The following is an 18952-nucleotide window of genomic DNA, read 5'->3' as shown; positions in this document are numbered from 1 at the left end:
TATTTAAATCTTTATTCCATCTAGCATTTACTTTGGCATAAATATGGCTTCAGTATAGACGTTTTATTTTTTTAAGTCAAATCTATATATCTTTTCTTTAATGATTCCTGGCTTAGGTATCATGAAGTTTATTTTCTTAGAATGACATTTCTGGGGAACAATGTGAAGAGTGGGCTGGAGTAGGACACACCAGGTGGCTGGCAAGAAACCCCATCCGAAGTCTCTAAGCGGGAGGGCGATTATTTTTCATTTCAGTTCAGCTCTATCAACATGTACTGAAAACTTACTCTGTTCCAGAAACTGAGTTAAGTGCTGGGGGCACAAAGATGAAGAAGACCATCTCTGTTCTCAAGTTGGGGTGACAAATATGGAAGCAGAATTACAACTCAGGGTGGTAGGCGCAATGAGCCAAAGGCGTAAGGATCGATGAGCACACGTAACAAGGGCACCCAATTGCAGCCTGCAGGAGAGGAGGATGTCTTAGAAGGCTTCCTGGAGGAAGTGAAGCCTGGGCTGAATTTGTTTTTCCCATTTGAATAATTAGAGTATTAGAATAAGACAATTCAAGAAAGCTTCTGAAATCACCTTCTGCTTTGGGGAAAACTCTCAAACCATGCTTTTCCTCTAAATTCCACACCACAACAATCATCAACACAGAAGACTTCTATGACCAAGTGTGGGGTCACCCCCACCCACCAAGCAGCAGACACCATCTGGGCATCCTCTAATTCAATTCTGACACTATCTACCCAGAGATACCATCAGGTCCCACAGGTTGAGGACTCGGTCCCCAAGAGTGACCCATCCTTCCCACCAATCACAAGTGTGGGCCTCTGGAACTTCTGATGGAATAGCTTCAAATTGTGATTCCCACAATCCCCTCTTTGGGTTTGATTAATTTGCTAGAATGGCTCACAGAACTCAGGAAAACATTTTTGTTTACTGGTTTACTACAAAGGATATGTTAAAGGATACAAATAAACAGCCAGTTAAAGAGATACATAGGGTGAGGTCTGGAAGGGTCCGCAGCACAGGAACTTCTGTCTCCATGGAGTTTGGGTGTGCCATCCTCCCAGCACATGGATGAGTTCTCGTTCACCTTCCTGTCTGCCTCCACGTATTCAGCTATCCGGAAGCTCTCTGAAACTAGTTCTCTTGGGTTTTTATGGAGGCTTCATTACATAAGGGACAACTGTATAGCAATGTGATTGGACAAAAAGCACATGATCTAAACCCAGCAAGGCCTGTGTGTTCAGATTCTCCCTGACCTCCCTGTGCAGCATTCCATCCTCCAGGGTGTGGGGCAGGACCCTGTGCGGAATGAGGATCTCTTCACCCATAATCAAACTAGAGTCCTGCCTTCAGCAGATGAAGGAGGACAGGAGAAGGTCAAAGAGACAGAGTCTATCTTCTGAGGCCTGATCCTGAGGCCTAAAGCACTCCAACATTATAACAAGAACTATGAGTGTTTTGAGCCAGGAACCACGGACAAAAACATATATATATATATATATATATATATATATATCTCATAATACCACACCTTCCAATGAAAATAAGTCTTACTTTGTAACTTCATTTTGTTTGTGTGACATAATGAACAGCATATTACCTGCTAAGAGGCATACTGCCAACGTCATTGAAAAATAAAAAAGAACTGGGGCAGGAAGCTGCCTTAATCAACAATTGAATAACTCCAGACCAGGGGTGAGATGTTTCCAGGGTAGGAACATCTTGGTGTAGAGCGATTGTGAGAGAGGGCCCCAGTGGAATCCCAATCTCCCCACACAGCTAAAAGCAGTTCACCATTTCTGAAATCCAAACTGGAAGGCAGGGAACTTTAAAACAGGAGGCTGGAGTGGCACTCAGGGCCAGATCTTAAAGGGCCTTATATAAAGAACAGGAAATGAGAGTCACTGAGGTGTTTAGATCGGAAGCTGTCCGATCTGACAAGAGGATTTGGGAATCATCAGCATCCAGGTGGTAGGAAAATGTGAGCAGATGAGATTGCCCAGGGACATCAGGTTGCAGAGGATTTAACCTTTTGAGGATCCTTGATTCCTTTGAGAATGTGATGAAAGCTATGAATGGTCTCTCCAGAAAAATGTGCATGTTAAAAATCACACAAACATATAGACAATTTCAGGGGATCCTCAGATTAAGAATCTCTGAGATGGAGGGGACAGAGAAGTAGCTTGAGGAAGAGGATATTCAAGGGATGGGAAGAGGATGAGGAGGGAGGCCAAAGAAAGATGACTCAAGGTACATGAAGAACCAGGAGACTGAAGTGTGAGGAAGCTGTGGGAGCACAGAGATCCAAGGAGGGCATGATCAGTGGTGTCAAATGCTGTAGAGACTTCAGGTAAGGTCAGGACTGAACTGTATCTTTTGCACTTACAGTTAAGAAATCACTGGTAATGGTACTGAGGAGAGTTTCTGAGAAGTGATGGGTAATGGTACCTTCAGATTTTTTTTTTAATGCAGGAAATATTTAAGGTTGGCATCAAGGTGGAAGTGAGGATAGGGGACTTGGCTTTCTGCTGTGCTTGCAAAGCATTAACGTAAGGTTGAAAAATTGTCAATTGTCCAGAGAAAGGATTGAGGAGGCTTATGGAAATTATGTCTGTCTGTCCCTGGTGCCACCACCATGGTGGGGTCAAAAGCCAGAAGACAACAGTTGAAGGAATGATGTGAATTAAGAAAATGAAGTTTGGTTTGTTGGGTAGGAGAGAGATGAGGGGCAGTTAAAATAAGAAACAAAAAAAGAAAGGGACTTTGCCTTCAGGAAATGGACACATCCCAATATTTCTATGCTATACTATAAGAAGAAGAAAGAAGAAAAAATGGAGAGGCTACAGACACAGAGGGGAGAAGCAGCCAAAGCGCAATGGATCCAGGAAGACAGGCTGGATAGACTTGAAGAGGAGGACGGGCACCCCACTCGGAAGAACAAAGTGAGGAGGCCTGTGGCTGTGAACACATTCCCTCCAAGTATGGATTTAAGTAAGTCAGCCCAAAGGGCTTCTATTTTCCCCATAGCATAAGGGGTGAGGTTGACTGCTGAGGATAAAGAGATGCGATTGGTGTAGAGGACTTGAGGACAATGGTTATGTTTTAGAGTCACTGACAGGGGACTGAGGGACGGAGGGGAGAGGAAGCTGAACCCAGACAGAGAAAAGAATGGTCCGGCAGGCTGGTGTTGGAGCCAGTGTCAGTCACGGTCCTCACAGGAAACAAATAGCACATTCAAGTGGGGTAAGGAGGCAGAGTTTCCTGAAGGGACTATTTACCAGGTGTGCGAAGGGTTAAAGGAAATTCCTAAAGGACAGTGGAGCACCTTGGGGCTAGCTACGGTGGGGAGCCTTTTCCACCCCTAGGCTTCAGGGGCAAGAGGAGGGAGAAGATGGCAGATCCCAGAGGTGTTAGGCTGAACCCAGAGGCTGGTGGGAAGTTCCATGGGAACGTTCCCTTTAAAATGGCCCCACCCCTTTGAGGGGCCGCCCAAACTCCACCCCTTTGAGAGCCCGCCCAAACCTGACTATAAAAGCCCTAGACACCCGCCATTTCTGGACTGACGGTGTCTTGGACTCAGCTTGTCTGTACTCAGCCGATAAAATAAACTTCCTTCAGTTTGGGCTCGTGAGTTCCTCCCTCGGTGTTTCTAAAAGAGGGAATGGATATAGTTTAGGAGAGGGCTGCCACACTGGAGCTCGTAACAACACACATGCTGACATAATCTGAAGCCAGGCTGCTTTCTCTGTCTGCAGGTTCCCATGACTGCTCCACCCTCTTGCCCTTGCCCTGAAGTGGTAACATCTAGTATCAGCCCCAGAGTACACTGCTACTCCTTGTGATTTCACTAAACTTTTCTACATCTTTATAAATATCCCATTATTAAATTCTCAAATTATCCTTTTTATGCTATTTCTTAAGCCCTAATTTATGTATGATTCTTTGAAAAAACTAATAGACAAACTCTGGAAAGAAGAAAAAAAGACAATAAATAATGTTAGGAATAAAAGGGGGACAAAGTACAGATGTAGTGTGTATTTTGAAAATGCTCTTTCACTTGAGCCTAGGAGTTCAAGGCCAGCCTGGGCAACAGAGTGAGACTCGGTCTTTGAAAAAAAATTTTAGCCAGGTGCAGTGGCTCACGCCTGTAAGTCTAGCAGTCTGGGAGGCTGAGGCGGGAGGATCGCTTGAGCTCAGGAGTTTGAAACCAGCCTGAGCAACAGTGAGACCATGTCTCTACTAAAAATAGAAAAATTTAGCTGGGTGTGGTGGTACACACTCATAGTCACAGCTACTCGGGTAACTGAGGCAGGAGGATCTCTTGAGCCCGGAAGTTAGAGCTTGCTGTGAGCTAGGCTGAAGCCACTGTACTCTAGCCTGGGCAACAGAGTGAGACTCTGTCTCAAAAAAAAAAAAAAAAATTTAAAATTAGGTGGGCATGGTATTGCACACCTGTAGTCCCAGCTACTCGGGAGGCTGATGCAGGAGGATTACTCGAGCCCAGGAGTGAGAGGCTGCAGTGAGCTTTGATCACAGTACTCCAGCTTGGGCAACAGAGCAAAGTGCCATCTCTAAAGAAAAAAAAAATGCTCTTATACTATGAACAACTTTATGCCAACAAATTTGAAAATTTACAAGAAATGGAAAAATTCCTATAAGACATACAACTGAAGACAACCTCAAAAAGAAATTGAAAACCAGAATAGATCTACAACTATTAAAGTACCTGAAACAACGGATTTTAAATTTCCCTATAAGGCCAGGTGTGGTGGCTCATGCCTATAATCCTAGTACTCTGGGAGGCCAAGGCTGGAGGATTGCTTGAGCTCAGGAGTTCAAGACCAGCCTGAGCGAGAGTGAGACCTCATCTCTACTAAAAGTAGAAGAATATTAGCTGGGAATTGTGGTGCCCACCTATATTCCCAGCTACTCAGGAGGCTGAGGCAGGAGGATCGCTTGAGCCCAGGAGTTTGAGGTTGCAGTGAGCTATGATCACTCCACTGCACTCTAGCCCAGGCGACAGTGTGAGACTCTCTCAAAAAAAAAAAAAAAAAATCCCCATAAAAGAGAAACGGTTCTTAGGTGTTTTATGTAGCAAATATAAACATTTCTAATGTATTCTTTTATCTAATCCAACAATCCTATTTGCCTATCTATACTTATTCTATGGGAAGCTCTAAGAGGCTGGGGGAAGCACCTGTTTTATTCATGGCTGTACTCCAAGCCTAGAACGGTGTTAGCTTAGTTAAACTTAGCGTAATTAAACTATGGCAAGAAAGCTACAAAATCTAGGGGATCGGTAGACATATGAGACTTCAGGCAGGTGTACAAAAGTGCACTAAAGCCACTGGGTCCCAAGTAAAACTTCAAACAGCCAGGGCAGGGCTATGATCTTAAAGACTGAGCCCTCGGCCACCTGCTTTTGATACAGGAAGTCCCTTGAGAATGAAAATCATGCAGCAAATGTTTCTCCTTAAGATCTGGTCTTTATGACAGCCTAATGAATCACTTCTGGAACACTGAAATTCACCATTTGGTCCTTTTGTTAATAATTCCAAAGTAAGTTCTTGAGAGACACAGCTGTATAACATTACCTGAACCCAATTCAGATGTTCGAAAAGTTTTTCAGTAACTTTCAAGCTACTAAAACCCATACAGTTCTGGCCTACAGCAAAATTTTGAAACAAATATTTTCTTTTAAAGGCACCAAGAATCATGGTGTTATAACCATGGCAGTAGGACCCTAACTTGAAATTTTGATGTAGAGAAATTAGCTTAGTTTTTTATTCAGAAATTCTACAAAGACATGCATGTTTCAGCTGAATGCAGGATGTGGGCGCAGAACCCAGGATTGCTTGGGGGTTAGATGAGGCTCAGGAGGGTCTTGGGTTTTACCTGCCAGTAGTGGTGATATCTGTTTTTTGTTTTTGTTGATATTTTTACTCCTGAGCTTCTGGGCCAGTTTTCCATTGGAGCAGCCAAGAAGATATAAGGTTATGTATCTCATGCAAAAGTATTTTTACCTTGAAGATCTGCCTTTAAATTCACAGGAGTCCCTCATCAGTTGGAGCTCGGTGATGGACTTAAAGTCACATGACCTAGTGAAGGGCAGCATCAGCAGGTGGACTTCAGGGAGCCTCAAGTGTGCTGCCCTGAAGCACCAAGAACTTGGTTGCTGGGCATCCTCCTCAGGGGCCACCCAGGGCTTTCCTACCCAGTTTTCTTAGAGCAAAATCTAGGGATTAAATGAAATGCAACTTCACAAAGTTCCTATGAAGCGTTCCTATACTTCTATCAGGACCCAGGGGTTGGGGGATGCTGGTCCTTTAACAAATGAGCAGGGGAGGAGCTGGGAGTCTTAAAGCCAGGAGCAGCAATCAGGCCCTGGCCCTGGCCCAGGCTGCCATGGCGAACCTAAGCCGAAGGGATGGCAACAGTTGGGCAGTACGTGTCAGCAATGACATGTCACCAAGCACAAGACGGTGGCTGGTAGTGTCCGTGTGGACAGTCTTCTCTGCTGACTCCTAGCCCTGTCCCTCAGTTCTGTCCTCTTGCAGGACAGCTCCCTGGAGCTGGGCTGGGAGGGGGAAAAAGGGGGGAGGGGGGAAAGGAGGTAGGAGGAAAAAAGGGAGGAAGGGGACGGGTGGATGTTTATAGTAGTCTGAGAGCCCAGGATCTTGCTCCCTGAGGCCTTGGGCCAATAATTCTCTGACCACCTTGCTGGGAAGAGACCATGGCTATTTTGGGGTGCCATGCCATCCTTACTAAGGAGGAGGGTATCTCTGGGTCTCTTCCCTGTCCCAGGTTTACCTTCTAGAGGCTGACAATGCTCTCTCACTGGAGGATGCAGCCAAGGAGGAAGTCCGCCAGCCTGCCAAGATGAAATGCCTTGAAGGTATCACCAAGCGGGATGTGGTGTCTAGATATAAAGCCCTGGGGTGTGGAGGCTGCTGGTCTGCTTCACACAAGGGCTTGGGTGTCCAGAGTCCCTGGTAGTTACTCCAAATTTCCCACTTACTAGCTATATCATGCTGGGCAACTGAGATCACTTTCCTAAACCTTATTTTCCTCACCTACATAGTAAAATTATCAGTAACAGCTGAGACAGCCTCATACGACTGTTAAATGAACATACACGTGTAAAGTACCTGGCGCTCAGCAGGATTAAATCGAAAGGGGTCGGGGCAGCTGGCACTTGTTCAGTTAAAGAGGCAACGGAAAGGGCTGCTGGGTGGAACAAAGCAGGTGAAGAGGGGATGTGGAAAGTGAAGGTGTTTGGCACCTGCCAGGCTCCGTCTGGTTTAGGGGGGTGGCCTGGGGCATCCTGGGGTACAGAGGCTGAGCTGAACCCAGAGAACAGGAGGCGTCCTGTTCGAAGGTGGTGCTGGAGATGGTTCGTGAACAGAAGTGCTTTTGAGCAGCAGCCTCTTCACTTCCTCCTCAGGCCCACACTTAAACCAAAGGCCAGGCAAGACCTGCCACCCCTTGGCTCCCAAGGAGGAGCTGGTATCTTCCTCCCAGTTGGAGGAAGAGGAAGAGAATGAAGAGGAGGATCTGGATCCAGACCCAGAGGAGGAAGAGGAAGAGAATGATCTTGGGGATCCAGTTGTATTCAGCACTGTCCATAACACCCAGGTACTGTGGCAGGAGGGGATGAGAGAGGGTTTGTTGTCTGAGCCATCTGCGACTCACAGGCTGTCGCTAAACATCCCTCTCTTCTCTACCCCTTTCTAAGACAGGTTTTGGATTAATACTTTCTATTTTAGGCTTGAACCTGAGTTAGGGACTCTATCCTTCCCTCTTTCCTGCTGTCTCCCTCTTAGTTTCTTTATTTATATTTTTATTTATTTTTATGTATTTAAAAACAAAATAGAGATGGGGACTTGCTCTTGCTGGGGCTGGTCTCAAACTCCTGACCTCAAGTGATCCTCCCGCTTCCGCCTCCCATAGTGCTAGGATTACAGGTGTGAGCTACCATGCCCAGCCTCCCTCTTAGTTTTTGATGCTGTCCTCACCTTAAAACCAGATCCTAGCAGGACTGTGTGTCACCCATAGGTGGTGGCCCTGCTGCTAGTGCTGAAGGTGAGTCATCTTTGCCTGGTCCTGGGCTTCTCTGTCTCGGCAAGTCCATTCCTGGTATTTGTTCCCTTGGATTTCCATAGCCAGTGGGGAGAGACAAGGACATCCATTAGAAATGAGGTGACTCAGACCCTCCTTGAACCTGCTTCTAAGATATAGTAGTTCCTCCTTATCCATGGTTTCATTTCCCACTGTTTCAGTTACCCATGGTCAACCATAGTCTGAAAATAGGTGAGTACAGTACAAAAAGATATTTTGAGGGAGACTACACTCACATTAACTTTCATTACAGTATATTGTTACAATTGTTCTACTTTAATTGTTAATCTCTTAATGTGCCTAATTTATAGACTGTCATAGGTACATATGAAGAGGAAAAAATATAGTATACTTAGGGTTCAGTACTATCCACAGTTTCGGGACTCTACTTGGGGGTCTTGGAACGTATCCCCTCTAAATAATGGGGTACTACTATACTAGTCTTATTTCTCCCAGAGGACAGAGAGGGATCCTCACCCAGTTGACTTTGAATCTGACGAAGGGCCACGCTGCCACTGTTCTGGGTGTTGGAATGGCTGGTCTTGCTGCCTCCTCCCACCTCCCCATGGATACAGGTGAATGTAGAAGACGCCACAGGGGCCCATTCAAGCCTGTGTTTTCCTCCTGCCTGTTCCAGAGAGGTCTGCTCGGCTCCCCTGGAGTCAAGGACCGTGGTATGCTGGGGGTGTCATCTGCCTCCTTGCATTTTCTGTGGCAGATGAGTCTGTTACAGTCTCCATCCTGTGAGAGGTGACTGGGTACTAAGGAGGATTCCATCCATTATGTTTAATCTACTCTTGACCCTGCTCTGGAGATAAAACACTCAAAATGAGGCATGGGCATGGGAGGTAGGCATATTTGGTAAATGGCAGGGGTGGTGTTGCCCAACCAGGAGCATGGATGGACAACTGGCTTTTCATATGAGAAAGAACAAACTAGATCCCTACTCCTTATCTTACAAAATGTTTCGGCAGATGAGCAGTGCTGAGCTCAGGGCTGGAAAGAGCACCTGCCCTTCCACTAACTGCATAATGGCCTGGGGTAGAGAAATTCAAGGACCAGGAAATCCTGCAGGGAGAACTAGAAGGGAATTATAGCCGAGGAGGGCTTCAGGTGAATCAGAAAAGGAAAGATGTGTACTGCCCCAGTGGCCAAAGACAAAAAGCCTGAGAGAAGACTGTTACAGAGAGGAGAGAGTGAGAGGTGTTGACTATCCAGATAGCGAGAAAAACCCATGCTTCCCACATTGTCTGGTACTGAAGAGCTGTTTCCTAGGAGGTGACAAATCCAGCTGAAATAAGGGTGGGAACCACAGTCTGGTGCCCTCATAGCTGGCTTGAGAAGACACCCCCACCCACTCCGACACAGAAAAATGTTGGGTGAAGTTCTTGAGGGAAAAGGCAATTGAGTCTATAAAAACAGGAAAGTTGCTGAGCATTAACAGCAAGAGCAACATTCTCTTCATGGAGATGGCCTCTCTCAGACTCTTAATTCCTCTCGCAGACCCTGGACTACCGGTCGCCAATCTCTTTCTGGCCTATGTTTCCCAGTGCCAGCTCTCCAGTACGGCACTTTGGACCTCGACTGCCCTCATCAGACCCATCAATCTTTTGTAGCCTGCCAACCTCGTGGCCCCCTAGGTTCAGGTACTGTTTTGGGGTGCTGGAAACTCCAGCATCAGGGAAAGCTGAGTTTCTCCCTAGAGGTCTCAGGGGTGGGGGCCATTCCTACCAGTTATCACAGGAAAATACAGAAATCGACAGAACTCTGAGTCTAATACTTTCTCCCTCACAGATGAGAAAATGAAGCTCCAGGGAGATTAAACATTTATTCAAGGTCAGCTAGCATGATAGAACTGAGACTAGGACTCAGAACCTCTGACAACCAGGCCAAAAGGTTTTCTACTATGCCAGGATTTCCTGCAGTCAAATTGCAGGAAAATATATTGGAGGGGAAAGGGAGTCCTGTTGGGCTGGGACTGTGATGTGTTATGAGTCTGACTTTGGGAAGGCACATAAAGAGAGGGTTCCCTTAGATATGCACCTGAGCTTACCAGGGGCTGAGTGAACAGAGCAGGTAGGGAGCTAAGAGTTTCCTTCCAACCAGCCCAAGTTTCTTTTTAAGTCTTCCCAGTCACCTGACCCAGCTCCACCCTGAGCACCAACGGATCCTGCAGCAACAGCAGCTCAGTCGAACACAAAGGTAAAGCCTAGATGAGGAGGAGCAGGGTTGAGGGGGGCATGTTCCCTTGTGACCAGGCACCTCCCCCAAACTCCCTACATGGCTAAGACTCTCCTGTTGCCCACCTCTGTGCCCACTCCCATCCTTCCCAGAGAGCTCCACTTCCTGTTCACCACTACTTGGGAAGTTCTCCGTGGCAGGGGTCTAAAGGGGTCTAAAGGGTTGCTCATCCTGCTTTGAAGCCCCCCAGCCAAGAAGCCTTGGTCTCAGCAGCCAGACCCCTATGCTAACCTCATGACCAAAAAAGAGAAGGACTGGGTGATAAAAGTGCAGATGGTTCAGCTGCAGAGTGAGAACCCTCACCTGGATGACTACTACTACCAGGTGAGTCCCGGGGTGCTCATCCCAGCCTCTGACCTCGGGGTCAAATGAGCCTGGACTCCCAGGCCCTCTGATCTTTTCTGATCCTCTCTTTGGCTCATGGAGGCCATGTCTGTTCAGGTGGGAGAGACCATCACTACAGGGATAGGGTCAGTATTTCTAAAGTTGACATCTCAAGCTCATGTCTCTCTATTCTCCTACACTCCAGGCAGATGGGATTCTTTATTGTTCCCAAAACACTCAGGTTTTATCTCCATTCTTTGCTGAAAATTTTCCCTATTCACCCTGGAAATGTGGACTCTCCCACCTTTGTACACTTTTCTGGATCATAGAAATGTCTTGTTATAAATATGCATCTGCTTACCTTTTACTTTTTAGGTCTAAAACACAAAGATCTGTGTACAATTTGTTGAACTAAATTGAACAAATGCTTGCAGGCATTGACTCATTTCCCCTTGCTTCCTACTCCTCTTTATTTATGGGGTAAGTCTTTATCCAACAGGTTTTTGGGTTGTCTAGGCTGTTTCATTTTCTCCTCAGCATCCATGAGCCCCCACCAAGGTGCCCACCTTTATCCCTTTCCTATTTACATTAGTGGGTTTTTTTTTCCCTTTCTTTCCACCGAGCTTCAAACAGCCCCCTCTTTTTGCTAGGATCACTGAAAGTGAAATAGTTTTGTACTCTTGCCTTTTTGGCACTTCTTCTAAACAAATGAGCCATATTCAAGTCCTTTCGACTCAGTCAGTGGCTTTATTCTAGTTTAGTATTTCTCAACTTGGCTTTAAGAAGATGTTTGAGCAGCTAAGCAAATCCACAGAAGTATAAGACTGGCCTAGAGGCCAATTAACAAACATTTCCATAGTGTTAGTTCTATACTTCAAGCTGCCAATGGCCTCCACACCATCAGATAACTTTGATTTTTGGAAATCCCAGGTAGGATGACAAGATTAAAATGGGGAGGAGAAGGATAGGTGATGTGCAGTGTGTATGAACTTGGAAGTGAAGAATATAGGAAGGTTACAGATGCTAGAACAGGTTTGCTTCCTGGTCTTCCACTTGGCTCTCTGCCCTGTCATCAGACCTGGTGGTGGTACCTTGCTTCTCAAGTATGTGATATAGGAATTCCAAGACAGATGACATGGGGCCCAGGGTACTTAAAACACTTTAGAATAACTGCTAGGAAGGCCAAAGGTGCTAGCAGCATTTCTGGAATGAATGCTGTAGGAGTGTTAAGAGGTGCCACTTGAGAACCTTAATGCTAAGTTCAGAAGATGAGTATAGGTTTCTTTTCTTTTTTTCTATTCCATGAATTCTCAGGAATATTATAAGAAGCTAGAGAAGAAGCAGGCAGATGAAGAGCTACTTGGACGAAAGAACAAGGTTGAGTTCCTCAAGCTGGTAACACCTTACATTCAGAAGGCAGAGGCTTATGAGTCAGGTAGAGCCAGGGCAGACCTGCTTACTTGGGTTGGGCATCTGGGTGGACAGAAGGTGGAAAGAGGAGGGCAATATGTCTCTGACTCCTTTCATGCAGTGGTTCGAATTGAGGGTTCCCTGGGCCAGGTAGCTGTATCGACATGTTTTACCCCTCGTCGAGCTATTGATGCCGTACCTCATGGAACTCAAAAGCAGGTAGGAGCATGATCTTCTCAGAACCTCTTTTTTTTTTTTTTCTTCCCTCCTTGGGAGAAAGGTCTAGAATACTCATATTTGAGTTGAGATGGTGACCTAAGAGTGAGGAAGAAGTGTGATCAGACTTCATGTCTAGTCTTTCCAGTTCAATTTCTAGCTAGTCAGAGGCTGGGAGTCTGCTGTGGTGGTGTGGCTGATAGCCTGGGATCTTGTCTCTAGGATACAGGAACTGCAAGTAGCCAGAGGCTTCGAGTGTTATATTGGATTGAGAAGGTGAGATATCAGTTCTTTGGGGATAGTTCCTAATCTACCTTGGAGAGCTGGATGTCTCTCCAATTTACTTTTTCCATCCTCAAATTCCCAGATGTTCCTTCAGTTACTGGAGATAGAGGAGAGCCAGAAGGATGGGCCTCCACAGCCCTGCTTCTCCAAGCCGCAGAGCAAGCAGGTTGAGCAGCTTTTCCAGGCCTTAAAGACCCAGGAGCAGAACAACCTGGAGTGAGTGTGGGTGGGTTTTGCCTCAACCCAGGAAGGGAAGGAGCGGCAAAGACATTGGCCTTGCTTCTGCCTGCCTTTTCTGGCATGTGGCCCTCTTGTCTATGCAGAACACTGAAAATGCTCTCATCTCTCCCTTGTAGGGAGGCAGCAGATGGCTTCCTGCAGGTACTCTCTGTGAGGAAGGGGAAGGCCCTGGTGGCCCGGCTGCTCCCCTTCCTGCCCCAGGATCAGGCTGTTAGCCTCCTTCTGGCCATCATGCACCACCTGCCCCTCCTGGTCCGAAAGGACATGGCTGACCAGGTACTGCAGCATTGAGTAGAGAAGAGGATGGTCTCCAGGATGGGTTAGGGATTGTTCCTCCTCCCCACTCCCCACCCCGCAGAGATACCAGATAAGGTACTGGGTAGTGAGGGGTGCTGGCCCTGCCACTCTCAGGTGAGGAATTTACAGAACAAACTATTATAGGAACAGTGGATTATCTTCAGGTATGATGAACAAAAGAAAAAAACCAGGTGTATGATTGCACAGGTGAGTGTGCTGTGAAGGTCTGAGAAAAGATAAGGGCCCCCTGCTAAGTGTTGAGTCCCGTATCTAATGTTCTAGGATACCTTCTCTAAGAAAAAGTGGATACTGAAAGGGCTCAGTGTCAGGGATGGAGCGTCATGAGTGGCAACAAGCCTGGTAAGTAACCTGATCAGGAAGGTGCCAAAGGCAGGTCAGCAAGGGAAGAACCTCGGAGGCAAGGTAGGAGGAGGAAAAGTTGTAGTGGAGTTTGGGAGAGATGCTTACTGATCATCTTGTAGGCCCTACACATGTTGTTCAAGCCTCTGGGCAAATGCATCAGTCACTTGACCTTCCATGAACTCCTCCAAGGACTCCAGGGTCTACTGCTGCTACCACCTGGCTCCTCAGAGCGGCCAGTTGCTGTTGTGCTTCAAAATCAGGTAACACGTTTGGTTGGCTTTTCTCTTTCCATATGTGGCTTCCAGGTGGTATCACTGGTAAGGAATAAGTGAGGGAATATCTCTTCTGTCAGCAAATCTTATCCTCTGCAGTGCTTCTCAACTTCTGGTGAGCACAGGATCAGCTGGTGAGCTTATTAAACCTGGTTCCTTGGGCCCACCCACAGTCATCAGTAGGTCTGAGTGGGGCCCATGTACCTGCTTTTCTAACAAGCTCCCTGATTGCTGCTGCTGGTGTAAGCCCCCTGAGCAGAGGTCTCTGAATTTCTGACTGCGTGCCCCTTTTAGTAAGTTCTGAACCATACCACCCATGTTTTTATAAATCACATACATGTAGTATATGTAAAGTATAGACATGTAATATTAGGTACATAATAAATAAAAGTTTTGAAGGATGAGATTCTAGATGTGAAAGTTCTGATATCGTCTTCCAGTATCTCAGAGGATTATCTTGTGTAATTCACTTTGAAGACCTGTGCTTAAAGTAGTGCTTCTTAAAGTGTAGTCCACAGACTACCTGCTTCAGATTCCTGGATTCATTTCTATCTACAGCCTGATTCCTGAGGGTGGAGCCTAGAAGTATGCACTTAATCAGCTCTCCAAGAGTATCTTTTGGAAAGTTCAGAACAGTGATTCCTTTGGAAAGGTCTGAGTTCTTTGGCTAACCAGTGTAAAACCTGACAGCTCTTATGGGTACTGGACTCCATCTGTAAATATGAACTTGCTCTTTGTTTGGAAGATTTCAGGGCCAGGGAAGCACTGAATGCCTAGGGTGAACTCATTTTGCACTGGAATGTATATCTCTTGCAGTTTGGAATATCTTTGCTCTATGCCCTGCTGAGTCATGGGGAGCAGCTGATATCCCTGGATTCCTCCCTAGAGGAACCAAACAGGGACCATATAGCTTGGTAAGATAAGACCTTGTAAATACTATGTCAGTCCCCGTGGGATGTGCAGGCTGAGCCAGATAGATTTCCTGAGTGGCATATTCAAGCACTGGGGAGGAGGTTGGCAGAAAAAGGAGAAATAGGGTTGTAGCTGTTCCTTTTTTTTTTTTTTCTTTAGTGCCAACACAGCAATTAAAGGGACAAGCTTTAGGGTCAAACAGAACCTAAGTTTGAATTCTGGCTCTGTCACTTGCTAGCAATACATCTTTAGGGCAACTTATGTCACCACTTAATCTGTTTATAAACTGTTTATAAACTCCAGAGGCCTTTGGAGTTCTTATGATTAAACAGGAAGTAAAATGTATAAAGCACTAGGCATTGCCTGGCATATACCAAACATGCAAATGTTCTCTCTTAATTGCTACCTAGGGGTAGGGAAATATGATAGTGGCAGTGGAAGGATAATAAGAAACCTTGGCTCCAAGTGTTACTTTCCTGCATAAATACAAATATGCTTATTTATGTTTATGCCCTCCAGGACAAATACGGTGGTTTTGATTGCCCGGGAGATAGCCCAAATGCCTATAGCCTCTCTGGCAGAACCCCTAAACATCCCCAGCAACTTACTTCCCTTGTTCTGTCACCACGTGGACAAACAATTGGTTCAGCAGCTAGAGGCCAAGATGCAGTAAGTGATGGCATAAACAAGGTCATAGCCCCTTGTTCAAGCCCAGTCTAGGTTCTGCTACTCCCCTCCCTACTTCTTTCAAACTATGAGCATGGAGGATCACATGCTTTTAGAAGTAGTTCTAGATACTCTGGGCAAGACTTTTTACTTAAATGCCAATTTAGGGCCCAATGGACCATTTCTTCAGCCAAACTTTTAATTTATTCCCAGATAATTTGGTAATTTATAGTGCTAAGCAATTTGAGGGCAAGAATTAATCAGAGAAACTGAATTATTCATTCATTCAAAAAATATTTGAGGGACAACTATTCCAGGAAAGATGCATGAGTAACATGGAGGTCACCTCTGTCCTCGGAACTTATCAACTGCTAGAAAGACCCAGTTACTAACCAAGTCATACAAATACTTGTAAAATTGAATTGTGTTTGCAGTTAACACTTGTTCTCTCTGTAGGCTTGCCTGGATCTGTTGATCTGTTTGTTCTGGAATATGTATATGTGTTTGGATGTTTTACCGGGATCCACAGAGTCTGAAGACACTTCTTATGCCTTGATATATTGGAGGACCCTACCCCAAATATTTTCATATCCTTCAAAAATCTAAATGATGTACCTAAAAATAAGGCATTGCATAATTAAAGAGATAGCAGAATGATGTGTTGGGACAAGGCCTTGTTGTACCTAACAAAAGTATAACCTTAGAAATTGCTACACTGTTTTAACTTTTTACAGAGAGAAAACAGCCTTAGCTGAGCTAAGAGGGTTCGATATGAATATCTCCCTGTGACAGGAAGTGCTTGGTTCCACTTTGACAAACAAGGTCATGCATTTGTCAACAAATACTGAAGTGCCTTTTATGCACCAAGCACTGTTTTTACAGTGAGTTACAGTAGTGAGCAACGCCAATGTCCCTGCTGTTTTGAAGCTTACATTCTGATTGGACAGTAACTGACACAAAATATCAAGTAGTGATAAATACCACGGTGAAAACAACAAAACTGGGTAATGAGAGACTAGAGTGGAGGGAACTGCAGATTGAATGGTTCAGGAAGGCCTGTCACTAGATGTTACGCTGAGGGCGAACTGTTCCCAACATGGAAATGAATGTGTTAAGAAGCTACTACCTTTCCAAAATGCCTACTCAACACCTTCTCCTGCCTCAACTCCTTCGCTCCTCTCCTCCTCTGCTTATCATCGCTCTGAGGAAAATCTCCACCCCTTACCTACTCCGTCTCTCTGTCTGTTACAATGGGTATGATTTGACTTCATTCAGATCCACACCCTCACGATGGATCCGGACTGTAAACCTTGGTCCGTGCTACCAAGGAAATTGTACCACCCCAGAGCCTGTAAACAAATAATAGCACAATAAGAAGAGAGATTAAGGACGGGTTCCAAGGGAGCAGGAAGCAGCTAGGCTAAGAAGGCAAAAGATAGTGTCACAGCGTGAGGCTTTCAAGTATTCTAAGCCTGGGGCAAGGATAGAGTGGCTTTGTGGAGCGGTTGGTACCGCCCCCCACCGGCAAGGAACGGAACAGGGCAGAGCCCGCTGAGCCTCCCCCGCGAGTCACGAGGCTGCGTGAGAGCAGCGCGGCACACTGCGCATGCCCAGGACGCATCAGTTTCCGGGCGGCTCGGGCGCAGGTGACCGGAAGGAGCGGCCCGGCCAAGATGGCTGCGGAGGAGCGGGTCCGAGATGCTGCTTCTGCTGGCAGTAGTGGCCGCCCCGCGGCCATGGAGCGGATTCTACCCGTGTTGTTGGTGTCGGTCCCCGTCGAGGCGATGGGGCAGCTGGGATCTCGGGCGCAGCTGCACAGAGAGCAGGAGGCTCTAGGGAGCCTGACGGCGGCGGGCAGCCTCCAAGTGCTTTCGTTAACGCCTAGCGGCCGGGGCGGAGGGGGCTGCTGCCTCGAGGGCCCTTTCCAGCAGTAAGTGCTGCGGGAGACCAGGGCAGTGTGAGAGGAGTTTGGAGCTCCTTCCAGGCATATGGGTGGCGGGAGAGAGGTGACAGCCGCGGAAACGCCTCAGGGGCAAGCTCAGTTCTCTCTCAGAACTTTTTCCCCAGCCCGAGATGGAGAGCTTGCCTTGTTGCATCCCCACACCCCTGCGTCCCTGTTCTGGGTTGGCGGAGACGGTATCTCGCTTCTCTGCCACTTGCCGCGAACCCGGAATGGATCCCAACTTAGTCGCTGATTCTTTCATTAGACGTAGGATGACCCGGTGCCGAGTGTCATACCCATTTTCTTCTTTCGATTGAATCAGTTAGAGATGATCCCCAGCTGACACCTAAACTTTGAATCATTCTGATAACCTTTTTTCTTGTCCTTGAATAGAGTTTTCCTTCACATACAGGCTTTCTTCAAGGACAGTTCCGTTTGTCCATTCATTTATTCATTCAACAATATTTATTATGTGCCTACCGTTACCTAGGAGCAGCGCCTAAAAAGTTGAGAAAGACACAGTTCTTACATGTGAGACGTGCGTGATTTGGGAAGACAATTACAATAATGGATTACTTTGCGCTTCTGTAATTCTCCGTCCAAGACTTAGTATTACATCATAAAGTTTGGGAGTGCCCTCTGAGTATTTGGGTTCTTTTGAAATATATGCATATATATATTATATATATATTTATTTTATTTTATTAGACAGGGCCTCCCTTTATTGCCCCGGCTAGAGTGCAGTAGCGTCATCATAGCTCACTGCAAATAATAGAAAATATTTTAGGAATTATCTTCTCTTTAAGACTTTGAGTAGCCAAACGGTGTCTTACCTTGGGATCTCCTGGTGGGATAACAGCACTGATACAGAACATTTCTATCATCACAGACAATTCCATTGCACAGATATGCTCTATAATATACCATTTGAATCTTCAAAATCTTTAAATGCAAATAATTTCTTTTTTTGAAGCCTTTGAAAACATTTAAATTAGCAAAAGCCTATTTTGTTAATTGTGAGCAATGCCTCATGAATAATACATATTTGATTGTTAATACTTATCCTTGATCATGACAGTTCCTTTAAACACACCAGGCAGGATTTAAGATGAAGGAATAACCAAGTACAGTGTTGACTCCTGTAATCCCAGCACTTTGGGAGGCCCCAGGTGGGAAGATCACTGGAGCCTAGGAGTTGGAGACCAACCTGGGCAGCATATACCCTCATCTCTACTAAAAAAAAAAAAAGTTGAATAAAAGGAGCTATCATTTCTTGCTCTGAGCCCCCTTTTTACCACTCATTGCTATATTTTTGTGTTGGTGTGAAGGGGCAGAAGTGAAAGAAGTAGGGAAGGAGAGGGGAAAGAAGAGGGAAGTCCTAGAGCAGTTTATATTCTCTTAAGTTGGAGTGTAGAATTAATGCTACCAGGTCAGCTAAACTGTTCTCTACTCATTGTGTCCTTCTTCCCCACCATTGTGGGTAAATATTATCATGGATATAGAATATAATCTAATCTTTTTTCTTAGGTTTGTATGGGAAGATTCTCATAACAGCAGTATACCAACTGACAAGCCCAAACTGCTTGCTCTTAGTGAAAATTATGAACTGCTCATCTATGAGTTTAATTTAAAAGATGGACGATGTGATGCAACC

At 45.8% G+C, this 18952-nt stretch overlaps 2 protein-coding genes across 2 annotated transcripts in view; both read left to right on the top strand.

Moving 5' to 3' along the window:
• The first annotated feature begins 6417 nt into the window (after positions 1-6417).
• PATL2 (protein associated with topoisomerase II homolog 2 (yeast)) lies at positions 6418-15871 on the top strand. The gene is given in 16 exon segments (XM_012649143.1): positions 6418-6456; positions 6817-6907; positions 7457-7647; positions 8768-8852; positions 9614-9776; positions 10264-10332; positions 10554-10695; positions 12010-12130; positions 12227-12324; positions 12544-12597; positions 12689-12822; positions 12963-13122; positions 13626-13766; positions 14595-14692; positions 15210-15359; positions 15813-15871. Coding segments are annotated over 16 exon segments (1755 nt in total). The 3' UTR covers positions 15832-15871.
• Positions 15872-17029: 1158 nt separating this feature from the next.
• SPG11 (spastic paraplegia 11 (autosomal recessive)) overlaps positions 17030-18952 on the top strand; it is a 114117-nt gene continuing 112194 nt past the window's right edge. Inside the window, exons 1-2 of the mRNA XM_012649141.1 lie at positions 17030-17286; positions 18826-18952. The exon at positions 18826-18952 is cut by the window's right edge and continues 4 nt beyond it. Coding sequence (XP_012504595.1) covers positions 17030-17286; positions 18826-18952 — 384 coding nt within the window. The remainder of the gene's footprint in view (positions 17287-18825) is intronic.

Source organism: Propithecus coquereli, unplaced genomic scaffold (assembly GCF_000956105.1).
Source record: "Propithecus coquereli isolate 6110/MARCELLA unplaced genomic scaffold, Pcoq_1.0 Scaffold3, whole genome shotgun sequence".
NCBI lineage: Eukaryota > Metazoa > Chordata > Mammalia > Primates > Indriidae > Propithecus > Propithecus coquereli.
Note: the sequence above shows the minus strand (reverse complement) of the source record. Positions and strands in the feature narration are given on the sequence as shown.